This window comes from Heteronotia binoei, chromosome 21, assembly GCF_032191835.1.
Source record: "Heteronotia binoei isolate CCM8104 ecotype False Entrance Well chromosome 21, APGP_CSIRO_Hbin_v1, whole genome shotgun sequence".
NCBI lineage: Eukaryota > Metazoa > Chordata > Lepidosauria > Squamata > Gekkonidae > Heteronotia > Heteronotia binoei.
The window spans coordinates 164,738,815-164,758,632 of record NC_083243.1 but is presented as its reverse complement, the minus strand read 5'-3'; the positions used below and the strand labels follow the sequence as shown (position 1 = coordinate 164,758,632).

At 43.5% G+C, this 19,818-nt stretch overlaps 1 protein-coding gene across 1 annotated transcript in view; it reads left to right on the top strand.

Annotated features, from left to right (window-relative positions):
- Positions 1 to 19,818, top strand: part of B4GALNT4 (beta-1,4-N-acetyl-galactosaminyltransferase 4) — a 324,261-nt gene that overhangs the window by 229,452 nt on the left and 74,991 nt on the right. The window contains exons 3-4 of the mRNA XM_060262908.1: positions 5,846 to 5,956; positions 14,818 to 14,913. Of these exons, the coding sequence (XP_060118891.1) occupies positions 5,846 to 5,956; positions 14,818 to 14,913 (207 nt within the window). The remainder of the gene's footprint in view (positions 1 to 5,845; positions 5,957 to 14,817; positions 14,914 to 19,818) is intronic.

Genomic DNA, 19,818 nt, shown 5'->3' with positions numbered 1-19,818 from the left:
ATGCTGGCTATCAGTGGTTATTCTAAGCCTCCTGCCTCACACATACACACTTCTTGGCACCCTACTATCACCATCCAGAGGATGACAGCAGCACCCTTGGCTGCTAAGCAAAGCCACCACAACCTCTTTGCCATTCACCCTCCCCACCAACACCACAGACACCACCTTTGCAGCAGCTGATGCCCACATATTGCTTCTTTTCAGCTTGCTTAGGCTGAATGCTGTGCCTGCCAGTAATGAGGGAAGGAGAGTAGTGGCAACTTCCCCATGGCATGCCTCACCACAGTGTGGGTGAAGTGAGGAGGGTGACTGGCAGCTGAGCTTCGTTGTGGTGCTGGAGGGGGTAGTAACTTGATTCTCTGCCCAGGGCACCGAAAGTCCTTGGGCAGCCGTGATTCTACCTTTGGCTATTAAAAACCACTGGATGGTACTGGAGGAGGCTGCAGCCTGCAGGGCACCCTGATGAGGCTGAACTCCAGATATAGTTTGGGCTTCCTTCTTGTACTAGTTGTAGCTGGCTTGGAATTAATTCTGCCAGATGAGGAGTTTGACAAGGAGTCATTTATCACAGAATAAAGCTTTTTGTTTCCTTCATGGAGTACTTTAATCGCCTGGGCAATTTGTCTCTGCATAATGAGAAGTGGATGGCGGAACCTGATTGGGGTGGGCCTGAGCCATTTCCTGGCAGCTTGCTCAGAGCTTCAGGAATGACAGCAATGTAAAGGAGGGGACACAAATAGGTCTGAGAGAGTCTGAGGACACCCCACATTGTCCTTTGCTTCTCTTACACACTTTCCATACTCATTCTCTAGGCATTCTCATGAGTTCTTGTATTGGTAATGTTGTCTAAACACAGATGCCAAATCATAGAATAGAATCATAGAATCATAGAGTTGAAAGGGACCTCTAGGGTCATCTAGTCCAACCCCCTGCACAATGCAGGAAACTCACAAACACTTCCCCCTAAATTCGCAGGATCTTCATTGCTGTCAGATGGCCATCTAGTCTCTGTTTAAAAACCTCCAAGAAAGGAGAGCCCACCACTCCCGAGGAAGCCTGTTCCACTGAGGAATCACTCTGACGGTCAGGAAGTTCTTCCTAATGTTGAGCCGGAAACTCTTTTGATTTAATTTCAACCCATTGGTTTTGGTCCTACCTTCCAGGGCCACAGAAAACAATTCCACATCATCCTCTATATGACAGCCCTTCAAGTACTTGAAGATGGTGATCCTATCACCTCTCAGCCACCTCTTCTCCAGGCTAAACATCCCAGGTTCCTTCAACCTTTCCTCATAGGACTTGGTCTCCAGACCCCTCACCATCTTCGTTGCCCTCCTCTGGACCCGTTCCAGCTTGTCTATGTCCTTCTTAAAATGCGGTGCCCAAAACTGAACACAATACTCCAGGTGAGGTCTTACCAGAGCAGAGTAAAATGATACCATCACATCACATGATCTGGACACTATACTTCTGTTGATACAGCCCAAAATTACATTTGCCTTTTTAGCCATCGCATCACACGGTTGATTTATGTTCAGTGTATGATCCACTAAGACCCCTAGATCCTTTTCGCACACACTACTGCTAAGACAAGTCTCCCCCATCCTATAACCATGCATTGGATTTTTCCTACCTAAATGCACAACTTTACATTTATCCCTGTTAAAATTCATTTTATTGGTTTTAGCCCAGTTTTCCAGCCTGTCAAGGTCATCCTGTATCCTGTTTCTGTCTTCTTCTGTGTTTACAACCCCACCCAATTTAGTATCATCTGCAAATTTATTAAGTATTCCCTCTATTCCTTCATCCAAATCATTTATAAAGATGTTGAACAATACAGGTCCCAGGACAGATATCCTTGAGGCACTCCACTTGTCACTCCTCTCCAAGAGGATGAGGAACCATTCACAAGCACTCTTTGGGTGCGATCTGTCAACCAGTTACAGATCCACCTAATGGTAACAAGATCCAAACCACATTTTACCAACTTGTCAACAAGGATAGTATGTGGAACTTTATCAAAAGCCTTACTGAAATAAAGATGAACAATATCTACAGCATTCCCCTGATCCAGCAAGGTAGTCACTTTCTCAAAAAAAGAGATCAGGTTAGTCTGACGTGACTTGTTCTTGAGAAAACCATGCTGGCTCTTAGTAATCACATCCATTCTTTCTAAATGTTCCAGGACCAACTCTTTGATGATTTGTTCTAAAACTTTTCCAGGTATAGACGTCAAGCTGACGGGTCGGTAGTTACCCAGATCCTCTTTTTTCCCCTTCTTGAAGATGGGCACAACATTCACCTGCCTCCAATCTTCCAGCACCTCTCCTGTTCTCCAAGAATTCTCAAAAATAAAAACCAGAGGCTCAGAAATTACATCTGCAAGCTCTTTTAGAACCCTTGGATTCAATTCATCTGGCCCTGAGGACTTAGTTTCATTTAAAGAAACGAGGTGTGTATGTACTACCCCTATGCTGATCCTAGCTTGGAACTTCATACCCTCCTTATATGTTCTGTTTTTGCCATGCTGAGCACCGTGTCCCTCAGAAGAGAAGACTGAGCAAAAGTAGGAATTGAGCAGTTCCATCCTCTCTTCATTACCTGTTACAATTTCACTTTCTTGCCCTCGCAATGGGCCTACCATGCCTTTGCTCTTTTTCTTACTCTGAACATAAGAAAAGAATCCTTTTTTGTTGTTTTTAGCATCTTTGGCCAGCCTGAGCTCATACTGAGCTTTAGCTTTCCTAACTTTTTCTCTACAAGCACTGGTGATTTGTTTATATTCATCCTTGGTTATAAGGCACTCCTCCCAATTCCTAAAGGAGTCTTTTTTTATTTCTCAAGTCTTTAGAGAGCTGTTTATGGAGTCACTTCGGCTTCTTTAGTCTCTTTCCATTTTTCCTTCTCATATGAATTGTTTGTGATTGCGCTTTCAGTATTTTGCTTTTAAGAAACTCCCACCCCTCCTGCACCCCCTTCCTCCTAAGTATCTCTGACCATGGGATTTTACCCAGCATAGTTCTAAGTTTATCAAAGTTTGCCTTTCTGAAGTCCGACCTATAAGTATGACTACGTATAGCTTTTCCCTTCCTTAAGACTGTAAATTCCAAAATCACATGGCCACTACTGCCCAGGGTGCCCACTATTTCCACTTCTTCAATCAATTCTTCCTTGTGGGTGAGACTCAAATCCAAGATAGCAGATCCCCTTGTTCCCTTCTTCACTTTCTGGAAAAGGAAGTTGTCAGCAAGACAAGTCAGGAATCTTTTCATTTTTAGCAGAGTTGGACTTCCAACAGATGTCCGGGTAATTGAAATCGCCCATGATCACTGTATCCCTTCTCTTGGAAAACTTTGCAATCTGCTGTAGAAGTATCTCATCCAGTATCTGACTGATTTGGTGGTCTATAGCAGACCCCTACAATAATATCACTGTTATTTCTTACTCCTTTTATTTTTACCCAGAGACTCTCAACTGAGCTGCCATGCTCAGATTCACATATTTCCTCACAAGTATATACCTCCTCCACATATACTGCTATGCCTCCACCCTTTTTCATTTGCCTGTCCCTTTTAAATAAGTTGTACCCCTGAATCCTAATATTCCAGTTGTGAGTGTCATCCCACCAAGTTTCAGTAAGACCTATTATGTCATAGTCTCCTTCCTGTATTAGGACTTCCAGTTCCTCCTGTTTGTTTCCCATACTCTGTGCATTAGTGTAGAGACATTGAAATCCATGTTTTATGCATCCCGAGGGTTTAGTTTTTGTACAAGCCTGCAAGTTAACATTACCTAGCGTATGCGCCACTCTTTGCAAATCTTTAATGTTCTTATCACTTGTATCTGGCATCATACAAGGCTTTGAATTATTGTCTCGCTCCCCCATACAATTTAGTTTAAAGCCCTCCTTATTAGGTTAGCAAGGCTGTTACCAAACACCTTTTTCCCTACCGCCTTAAGGTGCAAACCATCTCCCGATAGAAGCTGCCTGAGCCTGCTTTGGCGGGGAGGGCGGGATATAAATTAAATGTTATTATTATTATTATTAAGACCACTATCTCGAAAGCGTAAGCCATGGTCCAGAAATCCGAAACTTTCCTGACGACACTATTGACATAGCCAGTCGTTTATTTGAAGTATTCTTCTTTCTTGTCCTAAGCCACGGCCTTCAACAGGAAGCAATGATGAGAACACAACCTGTGCGCCCAGCTCCTTCACCTTCTGACCAAGAGCCACATAGTCTTTTCTAATACGTTCAGGGCTATGACAGGCAGTATCATTCGTTCCCACATGGATCAGCACGAAAGGATAGTAATCCGTGGGTTTGATAAGTCTTCCAATCCTTTCTGTCACATGCTGGATGCGTGCATCTGGCAGACAGCAGACCTCTCGGGATGACAAGTCCAGTCGGCACACTTTGGACTCCACCCCTCTGAGCAAGGAGCCTCCAATCACCACCACCTTCCTCTTCCTTTATTGGGGAGCAGAAGCTCCAGGCTTCTTATCCACAGAATCATGAGAAACTTTCTTCAAGCTTCGTGGAGGCTGGGGAAGTAGCCCTTGTTCCAATGGCTCAGAATCAGTTACTGTGGGGAGATCCTGGAACCTTTTGCTGAGCAGCAGGAACTCAGAACATCTCCTGATTTTCTTTCTCCTTTAGGTTTAATACTTCTTTTGAACAGAAAGATAAAACACATATGTATGTACTTTATTACACAACCATGCTAGAAGGAGACTTTTTAAAAAGGAAAAGCTGGGAATAACAGCCTCCATAAGACCAGCATAGAGAAAGGTTAGGGATTTTTTTTTTGCACCAGTGGAAGAAGGAAACACACATGTACCATATAAATCACTGACCACCACTTGTATCATTATGCATCTCTCTTTGCCATAACACCAAGATTGGTAAATACAGCTCCTACAAGAGCTTTAAAACTAAGGGGGAACCCTGTGCCACCCTCTTTAATTCTGCCTCTCCCTCCAGTGGCTCCCTTAGCTCTTGTGGTCTCTTTCCCCAACTTAGGTCTCTGGGAAACCTCTGTGGGGAAGGAGCAGGGCTTGCAAGCCTGCCTATTTCCCCCTCCTTCTCTGCTTCATACACTGTGCAAATAGTTGTCTACCTATGGGCCAGCACTCAGAGGCTGACAGAGGCCCTTGAGTGTAAGCCTGCATTAAGTTCCTCCTCAACCTTTGGGAGCCATACAATATGTGTGAAAGAGTTGCATGTGGCTCCCAAGCTGCAGTTTGGCCAGTCCTGGGCTATAGGTTAGATAATGTAATATCATGTTAACTAATAAGAACATTTAACTCCATAATGAGTAAATGTAAGCAACTTGTAAACTCCAATAAAATGACCCCCCCTCTCCTCCACGCAGGCCTTCTTGTGCCCATTAAAGACTTTTTATTCCAGAAGGGTTTTTTAATATGAACTTCCCACAAAAGTCTTCATTTATGAACAACATGATTCTATACTCTTATAATGTGTTATTATCCCATATTATTTAACTGTGAGCCACTTTGGGCATTTCTAAATAGGAGGGGTGGCCAAAAAAACACCCAGTTTGCCTGAAAAGAAGACTTGTTTGTTTCCCCACTTGTGCCATTCTTCCATTTTCAGTGTGTTAGATCAGGTGATTTTAATTTGCTGTGTTGTTCTTCTTTGAGAGGAGGGAATCCTATATTGGTTGCAGAGATGGCTTCAGTGAACTTTCAGCAATTAAACATAGTAGGGAATCAACTGGAGAGCATGTTCTGCAGGCAAAGGCTAATAATGGAAACAATATATAACTTGTTCTCATGGCTTCTTGCTGAGAGCATCAGTCATTGTTTCTACTTCTTTTTACAGGCTGAAGACCTTGGGGTTAATGGGTGGTTTTTAAAAAGAGGTGGATTTAATGGAGCTGGAAGACCTCCAAAGCCAAACATAACCAGACACGTCCTGCCATGGAATGAACAGGTAAGCAAAATAGGTAAAAAGGACTTTAAAGTAATCTGGGGTGGTGAATTGCTTGGAGAAAATTTAAAAATCACTAATTACAAATTCTACAGTTATTGGTTGATCCAGAGGAGAAGTGCATTCTTTCATTTGTTTAGCCAGTTCCGCACTAGACCTTTAATCCTGCTTCAGCCCTGTCCCCAAACTAACATTCTACACTTGAATCATGGAATCATAGAAATGAGTTTATGATTCTATGATTTTAGTGTAGAAAATAGTTTGGGGACAGGGCTGAACCAGGATTAAAGGTCTAGTGCGGAATTGTTTTGAGGCACAATCCATCAGGAAATTCTCTAGCATAAACCACAGTGGGACACATGAAAGCTGTGGAAGATTTCTGTAATCCTCATTTCAGTGGTGTTTTTAAACAAAAAAGATCACAGTGAATCTTGCTCTTTGATTTCAGTCCTACTTGGTTTTCCCAAAGAGTGCAAGAAATAGACTGGTTCCTACCAGGAATGCTTTAAGTACTGGATTCCCTGCCTTAAAACACAATGACTCACTGTTGCACTCTTGTCTATGATTTTATGAAACCCCAAAATAAAAATTCCTGTGCCATCAAACAGTTTCCGTTATAGGTAGAGCAAAGTATGAGTCCATTGGCATCTTTAAGACCAACAAAGTTTTATTCACTATGAGCTTCTTCAGATACAATGGTGCAATGATACATTTACACATCAGTCTACAACATATTTATTTGCCTCTCAGTATTTTCCCTTGGAATTGAATCCAAACAAATGGTGACCATGTGGATTTAACTTGTTATCCCTGTTTGCATCTGTTAAAACATCTTCATTATGTGGATTTAACTTGTTATCCCTGTTGGCATCTGTTAAAACATCTTCATTATGTTAAATGATATCCATATAAACCAAGCTTATTATTCCTGAATCTGATAAATATCTTCATTATGTTGCATGTTAATTTACTGTTCAACCTCTGCCTATATGGATGGACTGGTAAATTTCATTTCATTGTATCTGAAGAAGTGTGTGTGCACACAAAAGTTCATACAGTGAATAAAACTTCGTTGGGTATAAAGGTGCCACCGGACTTATACTTCATTCTACTTCTGATGGCCTCTTTGGGATCAGGAAGGCAATTTTTCTCCAGGCTAGTTTGGCCAGGGATCCTGGACATTTTATGCCATCTTCTGGGTGTGGAAGGGAGGTATTTGTGAATTTCCTGCATTGTGCAGGGGGTTGGACTAGATGACCCTGAATGTCCCTTCCAACTCTATGATTCTGTGATTCCTCAAACCAACATGGTACCCACCTGAATCTAGCTTAAAGGTAGAATTTGAATCCTAAAAAAACCCCACAACTTCATGACAGCTGAGTGTAGGTATTAGATATCGGTGCCAAAGGTGTTACACATACCTAACACTCTTAGCTAGGCATCCAAGGCAGATCAGAGGCCAACAAGAATTTAAACCATCCTGTTCCGTCATCTCTTGACCAGTTTTCATATATTCTGCAGCAGAATATTATTTTATTAAATTCAGGCTAAAGCCCAGCATTACAGCTCAGATAAACAGAGGCCTGTGCTCAGGCACCTGCCTGCTTAATGAGCTTATGAATTATTCAGCTGGCATTTTGGCTGTCACTGTGACAAGCATAGGGAAGACCCAAGAGAAATGAGGCAGAGAAGTGGTTGTTAGTAGAATACATTCAGATTGCCATGGGGGCAGGAGGTGCTGGATGATCCTCTAGGGGGAAGGATGGAGTTTGGTCACTGAGCCAGCTCTGGGAGCTGCATCTCAAATGAGAAACTCTTATATAGATCAGGGTCATCAGCAATAGGGCAGAAGGAGGCTGGGTCTGGCTGTGGTGGGTAATGGGCTTTCTTCCTTGATTTATTATGTGTGAGGTTTCACAGGAGGCTGGTCAGCATCCAGGAGCTGCTTTTTTCAAAGTAACAAAACGCTGATGTACAGAATACATACTGAAGAGTCAGTCTTCAAGTATTTAACCTCTGTTTCCAACTAAAGGAGTATTCTCTGGTGGCTTTTGAGAAGGTCTTCTACTACATGTTTGTGATAATGAGGTCTAACAATGGTGTTGCAGTTTATCCATTGCAGGGGAAATAGTTTTTCTCTGATCTCCTTCCCAGAGTTTCTGCTCTTTCAGCTCCTGCAGATTAGCTGAGCACCATTGGCTTCACTGCACCAGCTGATGATCCAGCCCTACATTCTAAGTGCCACAGTAATGCTTAAGGAATTGCGAGCAAGATGTGCCAAACTTGGCAGCCAGGAAATGGGAGCAGGCCATTAATCTCTGTTTTGACTGATACACTTGTGATCATGAGAGGAAAGAGGACAAGAAAGTGGGCACTTGTCAGCATCCCAAAAGGATATAGATTCAACAATAACTGAAGAACAGTTCGCCTGTTATCTTGTTAAGTAGGTACTATTTACTGAAGCATCTGACACTCAGCTACCAGTGCCAGAATTTTTGACTCTCATCTAGGCCAATGCTGTCAACTTTGTGTTTAAGAGAGAAGGGTGTGTGAGTAAGCAGCAGGTCTTTTATTGCCAGGAGTAAGGCTGGAAAGAAGCTCTTGAACTTCAGCTATTTGCATAAACTTCTTGGGCTCAAGATACCTAATGGAATATTTTAAAGGCTGTATTGACTGATCCATATCATCCCCAATTCACACTTTTTGGCCTTTAAAGGCAGAGCTGTTGCCACAAGAAGCAAACCCTTCCCCTAAAGGAGACACAACCAGCCCACTTTCTGTCTCCAGGCATTTGAGGCAAGTGACTCATACAGTTAAAATGAGTTTCCGTTTTGTGAGTAATGTTTATGTCACCACTGTTATCTATCTATGAGACATTTTTTAAAAAAACTTGAAGTATTAGGTTTTTTAACTATTCGAGGGATATGAATGTGTGTGAGGCACCTTTGGACACAGGCTGAGCTAGGAATTTTAAATAAATAAGCAGTAATTCTGTCCTCTGTAAATGGATTCCCAGATAATTTGAGCTAGAACATCAACTCCAACTTATAATGCCATTCTATACATTCTAAAAGATGCATTTTACCTACTCCCCTGTTGGTGAACTAGAATGCTTAGGATGCTTCTACCTGAGGGTGACTTCACTGCAGAAGCAGCAACAGGAAGCTTGAAAGTGGGCAGCAATGGTGTCTACATGCCCAGTCTCTGTGCCAATTGCTTATGCTGCCCCACACCTCCCCCCCAGCCCAGAAACCCGCACCCCACATTTCCTGCTTTCCAGTTGAGCAAGACTGAAATATTTCTTGTCTATGAAGATGAGAATGGGAAAAAGCCAGTTAAAGGGCTAAAATCTGTCCTCTCCCCATTCTGGCTACTAGTGGAGTATCTAATATACATGCCACATGCAGCAACCCCACATTTATTCCTTTCAGCCAGATCAGAGAAGGTTAGCCTTTTATCTGGAAAGCTCCAGTAGCCCCACAAATCATGCTTGGAAGGAGCATGATATCATGTGGAAAGTTCCCTCAATCAGTAGGAAAGAGCAGGACTCCAGTACCACCTTAAAGACTAATAAAATTTGTGGCAGGGTATAGACTTTTATTTAAAAAAAAAAAGTGAGTATTTGTGCACACATGCCTGGAAGTTATGGTTGACTTCTGGAGACCCCTACTGGGGCTTGGATATTCAGAGAGGTGGTTTGTTAATGCCTGCCTCCGTGCCCCAGCCCTGGTATTCCTTGGAGGTCTTCCATCCAAATACTTGCCAGGGTTGGCCCTGCTTAGCTTCCGAGATCTAATGAGATCAGACTTGTCAGGGCTATCCAGATCACAGCAGCATGGTATGAGCTTTCATTTGAGCAGTGACTCATGAAAGCTCATCCCCTGCCACAAATTTTGTTAGTCTTTAAGGTGCTACAGGACTCTTGCTCTTTCTACTGCCATAGACAGGCTAGCAACTAGGGATGCCAGCCTCCAGATGGGACCTATGGATCCTCTAGAATGACAGCTCCTCGCCAGAGTTCAGATATTAGTTCACCTGGAGAAAACAATTGCTTTGGAGGGTGGGCTGTGTGGCATTGTACCCCACTGAGGTCCCTCCCCCACACACACCCATGCTCCATCCCCAGTCTCCAGGAGCTTCCCAACCTGGATCTGGCAACCCTAACGGCTACCCATCTTCCGCCTAATCAGTGAGGGCTTCTTGCTGTACACACGGGGTGGGGGGGGCAGTCCCCATGTGGAAACAGCCTTAATCTTACTTTGTACTGCACTGATTGTTGCTTTTTTAAGTGCCCCCATGTCAGACTCTAATTGTCTGTGTAAAGCTAGTATGTCATAGGCAAGGAATGTAGTGTTAGCCATGCACTTAAACAATTAGTGCAACCTGTTTTAAATCATGTTGTTTTAAACTATGTTCAATTATTTTATTAATGTATTTGTGATGTGTTTTAAAAATCTTATTTTGTCATCTGCCCTGAGCCCACTTGCAAGGAGGGTGGAATATAAATATAAATAAATAAATAGCCTTCTCTACAACTTATGGTTGTTGTTGTTGAATTGCCCAATCCCAGCTGCTGAAGGGCTCTGGGCAATGTACAAGTCCATAAAAACATACAATTAAAAACAATCAGTAACTTAACAACATTTTAAAATCAGATGGTGATAATTATTCTCATTTCAGACTGCCGGCTACTTTGCAGATAAGGAGAGGAGGTAAAACACATCTAGAGAGCAGAGAAGGGTGCCAGTTAAAATGGTAACCATTGCTGTCCTCATCCGAAAGCCTGGCAGAACATCTGTGACTTGCAGGCCCTGTGGAATTGCATAAGGTCCCACAGGGCTCTGATGGAATCTGACAGAGAGTTCCACCAGTTTGGGGCCAGAAATAAAAAGGCTCTGGCCCTGGTCGAGGACAGCCGGAAGTCTTTAGGACCAGGGACCACCAGCAAATTGCTGTCTAAGGAGTGTAACACACTCCTGGAAACATAATAGAGGAGACAGTCCTGTAGGTATGTTGGTCCCTTGCTGTTCAAGGCCTTGTAGGCCAATACCAGAACCTTGAACTTGATTCAGTGCTCCACTGGGAGCCAGCATAAGTTGTATAGGTGTCATCCATGGTGTTCCTGTCAGGACTCGCACTGCCACATTCTGGACCAGTTGGAGCTTCTGGATCAGTCTCAAGGGTAGGCCGGCATAGATCAAGTTACAGTAGTCTACCCTGGAAGTGACTGTTGCATGGATTACCATGGCTAGATCATGGCATGACAGGAAAGGGGCCAATTGCCAAGCTTGGCACAGATGAAAGAATGCCAGCCTGGCAATGTGTGTGACTTGGGCCTCCATATTCAAGAAGGGAACTGAGATGACTCCCAAACTCCTAATAGACTGTGCCAGTGGTACTCCATCAAGAATGGCAACCTATGCCCCAATCCTGAAGGCCTTCCACCACAGAACCTCCATCTTGGTTGGATTCAGTTTCAGCCTACTCTGTTTCAGCCATCCAACCATGGCCTCAAGACCCACAGCCTGATTTTGTGGGGCAGTATCCAGGTGGCCATCCTGTAACAGGTACAGCTGTGTATCATCAGCATATTGAAGCCCAAGCCCCCACACCAGCTGGGTGAGGGGGTGCATATAGATGTTAAATAACATTGGGGAGAGAAGTGCCTGCGAAGGAAACCCACATATTAAGGTGTGTCTAGAGGACACATTCTCTCCTAGTGCAACCCTCTGTCCCTGGCCTTGGAGAAAGAAGGCAAGTCATTGAAGGGCTATAAGGTCTAAAAGTAATAGGAGCACCAACCCACCTCTATCCAGCTGTCTGCGAAGCTTGTCTGTCAAGGCGACTGGCATGGAAACCAGATTGAAATGAGTCCAACTCTGATGTGTCATCCAGGAAGCCCTGGAGCTGTTCAGCTCCACCTTCTCAATTACCCAGAAACAATAAATTCGAAACTGGACAGTAGTTAGAAGGATCTAAAGAATCCAAAGTTGATTTTTTTTTCAAGAGAAGTACAACCACATTCTCCTTAAGACCCTCCAGATAAGCCCTTGTTTACAGGGATATGTTAATAATATCAATCAGTGGACCCCATATCCTCTCATCACCAGCTTTCACTAGCCATGAGAGGCATGGGCCAGGAAGGCACCCAGGATCCTGATAGCACCCAGGATCCTGTCAACATCTGTGGGAGAGAGTAGGTTGAAGGAGTCAAAGACTGAATCCAAAGGCAGCCAAGGAGCCTCCAGATTACTTACTGTATCAATATCAGTAGGTGGGTTGTGGCAGAGTGACCTACCTGCCGATATTAGCCCTGCATCCCTGCCTCTGTGAATTTCCAGCTCATGAACATGGTGCCCAAGTGTGGAGGCATTGCCTATGTAAACACCTCCCCATAACTGGAAAGCAATGTCCCCAGTCACAGAGAGAGATTGCATGCATGGGCACTCTTCCATGAGCAGGTAGGGGTGGAACCTAAAATCATAGACAATTGCAAGGGGCCATACAGGCCATCTATTTCAACCCTCTGCTCAGTGGAGGATCAGCCTACAGTATCTCTGACAAGTCTTCATCCAGCTGCTGCTTAAAGATTGCCAGTGAGGGGGAGTTTACCACCTCACTTGGTAGCTGATTCCACTGTTGAACAACTCTTACTGTTAAAAAAGTTTTCCTGAATGTCCAGTTGCTACCGTCCCAGCCTTAATTTAAATGGATTACTACGAGTCCTCTCCTCTGTGCACTCTCCCTCTCCACGTGTTCAGTCAACACATGGAAGACTTTTGTACAGAAGCTCATGGACTCAGAAACATGTGCACTAGCTTTGGGTTCCCGTAAACAAGCTGGGATTTCTTCCTTCAAGGGTACAGTAAGAATCCCTGGCTACAGTTTTTAGTAGCATGTTGAAGCAGCTGCCTGGTGGCATACCTATTTGTGAGCAAATGGCTCTGCCTGCCATTTATCAGTAATCATATTTCATAATTACACTTGCATTGTTCTTCGTTTGTGAGTATGCAGATGTGCAAAGAGCAGCATAGAATGTGGTCATTTGTTCCAGAGGCAAAGGAAAGTGCTTGCAACTTAGTGAGGTCAGTTTAAGACAAGTTGTTGATTTGATGTAAGTTTACTATCTAAGGCAGAGATCTTTCCATTTAAAAAATGGCTTCTGTGTTGCTAGTATATGTCCGGAGTTTCACTACACTCCCATGTTATATGAACCAGTTCTGCTAAAAAGGTGGCCAGAAATAATAATACAAATGTCTCACATATATCAAATTAATTAATTACATTATTATGTTTAAGCAGTAGAAAAAACCTCAGAGGGCTAAAAGAAATAATGAGAAATCTTAAACGACGAGGGGAAAGTTAAGAGGGCAGATAAAGGAGCCTGTCATAACTGGGGCATCTCTTTATTACAAAGTTAAACCAATTAAAGTGTCATGGCTTTTTCCCAAGGAACTTTAGGAATGATAGTTGGAGTAGGGTGAATCAGATTGTTTCACCACTTTACAAAAACATAGAAAAACTACCAAGCCACAAGAAATAAATAGGTTTAAAGCAGACATGTTTTACTGTGTTCCTGGTTTGACATGACAATCTGTTGGGGCATGCTGTTTTGAATAGGGTAGTATTGTTAGTAGGAGTCATGTTGGGGAGAAGAACAGCTCTTTGTGGGCGGCATTCACAAGGTACTTTTGTAGGCTGGACATAGCTGAGACTACAAATATATTTTCACAGTAACATGGCATGGATTAGCTACTATTCATCATTGGAAGCCATGACCAGCAAAGCTATTGTGGCCTGATCGTAAGCTAAACTTATTACCAATATTACACTTCTGGTGCAGATGTTGTCAGGGCATGGCTATTGTCAGAATATGGCTGCTATGTGTTGAAAGAGGCCAATAGCATTCCCAGTGCCAGCTGAAATGCTGGCTGTGAGCAGCTCGGGTTGGGTGGTTTGAATCATGGAAGAAGTAATGCTAGAAAGCAGTTTCCACTTTCTCGTTTTCAATTCAAGTTATGCCTGTCTATGAAACAAAATCTATACTTAAGATCCTCGGCGCTGCACATAATGACCACATATCATTACAATGTCCTTGACTGGACTTCTGTTGTGCTGACTGTATCAGAAACAAGGACACAGTAAAGATTTTCTCAGAATAATATCACTGCATGCTTTAATAGGCGCAGAGACATTGACATCCTCCATTGCACTGGGCTGGATCTGTGTGCAGGCCATAAGTACAGATTGGTTTAATTTTTGTTGAATAATGTTGTAACAGATGGGAGACTCAGGTGGTCATTCAGTCCCTACCTGATTGTCAGTGCAGTCCCCAGTTGAAATTCTCAAAGCAGCTGCAACTACAAAGGAGAACAAATGGATGAGAACCTAGTACCTTGTGTATATGATATTGGGGGGTGCAGTAATTATCCTGCCTTGGGGGTTTGCACATAAAGAGGCTTGGAATCCTCCTCTGACTTTACTTGTATGGCTATTGACTCTGTCCTTTTCACAGCAGTGTAAATATGTATGAAACTAACAAGTCCTGAAGCGAATATGTGACGTGTGGATGAGTACCCACATCTTTAGACAAACATGTCCATGCATGTATTGGGGAGTCCCAGTACATCCATGTTCTCAGGCACATATATGTGGGAGTTTAAAGATGATGCTGTATCGTACGTACCTTATACCTTTGCTGCAAAAACACCAATATGATACTGATGTACTTGCAGCAAATGCAGAATTGGTGTTGCATTCTACACTCTTTATACTTAAACATATACATTGTACATATATGGCAAAGGAATCACCCCAGAGATCTTACTTCTATCCTAAATGCTATATGTATTTTTGTTCTCCAGTACAAGGGAAAAGCAAACCTGCATGTATTTGAAGATTGGTGTGGAGGGGCTGTGGGTCATCTAAGGAAGAATCTGCATTTTCCCCTCTATCCACATGTGAGTACAAACTGTTCTGTGGGTAAAAGTTGTTCCATTTTGAATGCCTCTTGAGGCAGAAAGGCAGCATATGGGTTTGTTTTTTTTTTTAATGAAGATGCCGGTTCCTAAATAAAATATTCTTAGCTACACTGCATTGAATTTCCATTCTGCTATTTTATTTGGCTTGTTCAGAATGCTAATGCAATTGCAGCAGATGCGTGTCAAGCTATAGTCTTCCATAATCAGGGGTGTCCAAACTTGCTTAACATAAAAGCCATATAGAATAAATGCCAGATGTTTGAGAGCCGGAGGGAGGGAGGGAGGAAGGAAGGAAGGAAGGAAGGAAGGAAGGAAGGAAGGAAGGAAGGAAGGAAGGAAGGAAGGAAGGAAGGAAGGAAGGAAGGAAGGAAGGAAGGAAAATAAATGGGGAAGGAGGGAGAGGTGGAAAGAAAGCAACTTTCATTTTTAATGCATTCTCCAAGCTGCCAGTTGGCTTGGCTTGGAGAAGGGATTTTAAGAGAGAAATGCCTTCTCCGAGCTGGCTGACAGGGCAGTGGGAGCCACATGTCCACCCCGTCCATCATCAAGTCTATAGATCTCCCAGTACATACTAAATCTGGGTTGTCTTGCATGGTCTGGGACATCTTGCATGATCAGAAACAGATACCCTATGCAGGAAGCCACATAGCATAAAAACATAAGAAGAGCCGTGTGGACAGTGGTCCATCTAGTCCAGTATCCTGTCTCACACAGTGGCCAATCAGTTCCTCTGGACAGCCAAGAACAGTGCACAGAGGCTGAGGCCTTCATCTGATGTTGCCTCCTGGCTCTGGGATTCAGAGGCTTAGTGGAGGTTCCCCTCAGTCACCATGGCTAGAAGCCATTGATAGACTTATCCTCCATTAATCTATCTAATCCCCCTTTAAAGATGTTTATTGCTGTGACCATCACTACATCCACTGGTAGAAAATCCCCCATTTTAATCACTCTCTGTGTAAAGTAGTATTCATTTTGTCTGTCTTGAACCTACTGCCCATCAGTTTCATTAGATGCCCTTGAGTTTCTAGTAGTTTGCGAGGGGGGATTCATATTTGTGAACTCACTCTATCCCCTGCATAATTTTATACACCTCTGTCATGTGCCCTCTTAATCATCTCTTTTCCACACTGGAAATTTCCAGGCTCTTCAGCCTTTCCTCATAGGGAAGGTGCTCCAACCCCCTAATCATCTTGGTCACCCTCCTCTGTACTTTCTCCAGCTCTGCAGTGTCTTTTTTTGAGATATAGTGTCAGTATTCCAAATGAGGCCACACCATAGATCTCTACAGGGGCATTGAATGGTCCTATGCTCTGGTCAGTTGCTGTGCATGGAGCTTGTTCATGTTAAAGGTGCCATGGGGGGTGGAGCAACACTCAGTAATGACAGATGTGCGAATTGGTAGCTCCCGACCCTCGCCTCCAACTGAGCTTAGCCACGGAGTAATTTCAGTTTTAAAACATCTACCTATAATGGGGAAACAAATCTAGACCCTCAATGAAATACTCTGGATCAATGAAAACTTTCTTGGTGCTGGGTGAGTCAGTCTTGAGTTTCAGGCCCTTAGGGGGAAGAGAGACCCAATACGGCAACAGATTAAACAAATAAGGAGGGGGATGATGCACCATTGTGTAAAAAAAAAGATTTTAAAGACTTAAAAGAAGACCCACACAAATTCTTTACAGATAAAATACAGGAAATGCCACAACCTGCCTATGACAGCTTAAAGAGATAACAAACAACTTAAGGGAAATGACCCAAACTGCAAAAACTGCAATTGAGCTAAATCTCACCTTGCAGGAAGGTGTTAAGACTTTGCAAACAAAAGAAGCCATTATGCAAGATAAAATTATAGCACTGGAGAACTGACGGCACCAGCACAATCTCAAACTGCACAGACTGGAATAGTACGTTGAAGGAAACTCGGACCTTGCAGTTGGCTTGCAAAAGCCCTGAGCTTAGAAGATCTATAGCCAAGGCCCACCACCGCCCTCATGATATTTTAGTTCAATTTGTCTGTCCTTTACTAGAGACAGAATTTTTTGTGAAGTGTTTTGGAAAGAAGCTCTTTTTTGCAAGGACAAAGAAGATACAGTTCCACCTGATCTCTCCCTAGGGGTGCTGGAGAAAGGAGGCTCCTGATACCCATTTCAATTAAACTTATGGATTCCAATATTCATTTTAGGTGGAGCCCTGCATCAAACAATAGTATATCAGGAGGGCCATGTGTGTCATTAAAGCCGCTCTGAGCCCGCTTTGGCGGGGGAGGGCGGGATATAAGAATAAAATTATTATTTATTATTATTATTATTATTAGGAGGGAACCCTGCACCAGCCATGGATTTGGAATCAGGAAAAACACTTTTATCAACTCTCAGTCTTCAGCACTCCCCCGAATAAGAACAGAAAGCAATACAGCTGATGGTGAAGCAGAACAGGGTCCCCAAGGCTATGTGACTCTAAAAGAGGGGTGTTGAACTCATGTTATGTGTTATGAGGGCGGAATCTGACATAAATGAGACCTTGTCTGGCCAGGCCATGTGTGTCATTAAATTTAATGCCAGGTAGTGAAGATGTAAAGTTTATAAAGGGCACAAACACAATTAAAGATTTTTTTAAAAAAAAACCCTTAAAACATGCTTTAAACATTAGAACTCTTGCAATGTTTTGTTTATTTAACAGTCTCTGATAACTGACACCACTTGCTCTGAATTATTGCATCAGAATCTGGAGACAATGTCTGTGCTATAGCAATCTTGAGTATACTGCAGGTGTTTAGGTGTATATCTGTAGGTTACAAACCTACTTCTGATTTATTGACATTCATTACAGAAATCTCATGGTCAATGTTCTGTGCCCTAGGACTCAGGGGAAAACATGAAATGGCTGGGCATTGTGAGCTTTTGTACATATTTTTATTTATTTACGTTATATTTATATCCCGCCCATTCTATGCAGACTCAAGACAGCTAACAACATAAAATACACATTAAACAATAAGCAATATTAAAACAATAAAACAATCAAATAAATTGCAATGGTGCTACTTCAGGCAGATCGTATAATATCTTCCTTTCTCAACGCATACAGATCCTAGGCAGTTAGTACTAAAGCACAAAAGATCCAGATGTGATGTCAGCCCTCTCCCATTAGATGTCATATGCCATCTGAAACAGTTCAGTCTTGCAGGCCCTACATTTCATTTTGTTTTCATTTTCATTTTATTTGATTTATATCCCGCCCTACCCCACCAAAGCGGGCTCAGAGTGGCTACAGAACTGCGGATAAGTCCCACAGGGCCTTGATGGCTTCTGGGAGGGTGTTCCAGAACATTGGGGCTGCAACCAAGAAAGCTCTTGCTCTGGTGAAATTAAGTCTAGCTTCTTTTAGCCCAGGGACAGCCAAAAGATTTTGAGAGCTTGATCAAAGTGCTCTCTGGGGAACATGTGGGGCAAGACAGTCCCGCAGATAGGTAGGTCCTAGGCCATATAGGGCTTTGAAGGTTAATACCAGGACCTTGAAATGGATTCAGTACGCAACAGGCAGCCAGTGCAGTGCTCTCAGCATAGGCTGAATGTGCTCCTGCCGGGGAAGCCCCATTAGTAGCCTGGCTGCAGCATCTGCACCAGCTGCAGCTTCTGAATCTGAGTTAAGGGCAGCCCCATGTAGAGAGCATTACAGTAATCAATTCTTGAGATGTCCAAGGCACAGATCACCAATGCTAAGTCACCGCACTCAAGGTAGGGGACCAACTGCCATGTTCGCTGAAGGTGGAAAAAAGTGGCTCTGGCAGTGGCTGCTACTTGGGCATCCATAGTTAAGGAGGACTCTAGGAGCACTCCCAAGCTCTTAACTCTTGACACTGGCATCAGTGGCACCTCATCAAAGGCTGGTAAAGGGATCAACCTTCCTGGGCCACTGCAACTTAGAGAATCTCCGTCTTTGTTGGATTCAGTTTTAGCTGGCTCAGCCTGAGCCATGATATCATGGCTTGCAGCACCAGGTCCAAGTTCTCCGGGGCACAGCTGGACCTGCCACCAATCAATAGATAGATCTGGGTGTCATCCACATACTGATGACAACCCAGCCCATACCTCCTGACCATATGGGCAAGGGGGTGCATATAGATATTAAGCAGCATTGGGAAAAGAACTGTCTCCTGGGGCACCCCACAAATAAGTGAGTGTCTCTGGGGCAACATTTCCCTAATTGCCACCCTTTGTCCCTGACCTTGGAGGAAAGAGGAAAGCCACTGTAAGGCAGACCCCTGTATCCCCATGACAGCAAGACAGCTGGACAGCAGCTGATGGTTGACTGTATCGAACGCAGCCAACAGGTCTAATAGGAACAATACTGCTGAGCCACCTTGATCCAGATGTCTCAGGAGGTCATCCATAAGTTGCTTCATGTGTTGGTCAAGACAATGTGAACGCACCATGACACAGACTGAGGGCTATGTGTTTATCGACAAAGCCATAGTCTACCCCAGAAAAATAATTGCAACTCCTGTGAGACAGTGCAGCAATGTATAGTGGTCAGTATCAGCCTATCTGGGAAGCCTAAATTCAAAATCCCCAGTCTCCACCTCACTGGCTTCTTGTTATTCTTCATCTAAACAGTTCACATTGCTTTCCTACTGAAAGATTGAATCATGGCATGAATACATTGAAAAGGAGGAGGGAAACCAGTTGCACCTGGGAAGGCCCTGGCAAAACCAGGAGAGAGATGCAAGACAAAAAGCTCTTACTTACCTTGAATAAAACTGTGTTGTCTTAAAGGTGCTTCTGTCACTGACAGAGGAAGGGAGGAGGAATCTCAGCCAATGGAGGAGCTTGGCTCTGTAGCTCAGCTGTGTGGTTTTCTCAGCTGCCTCAATCCCAGGGAGAA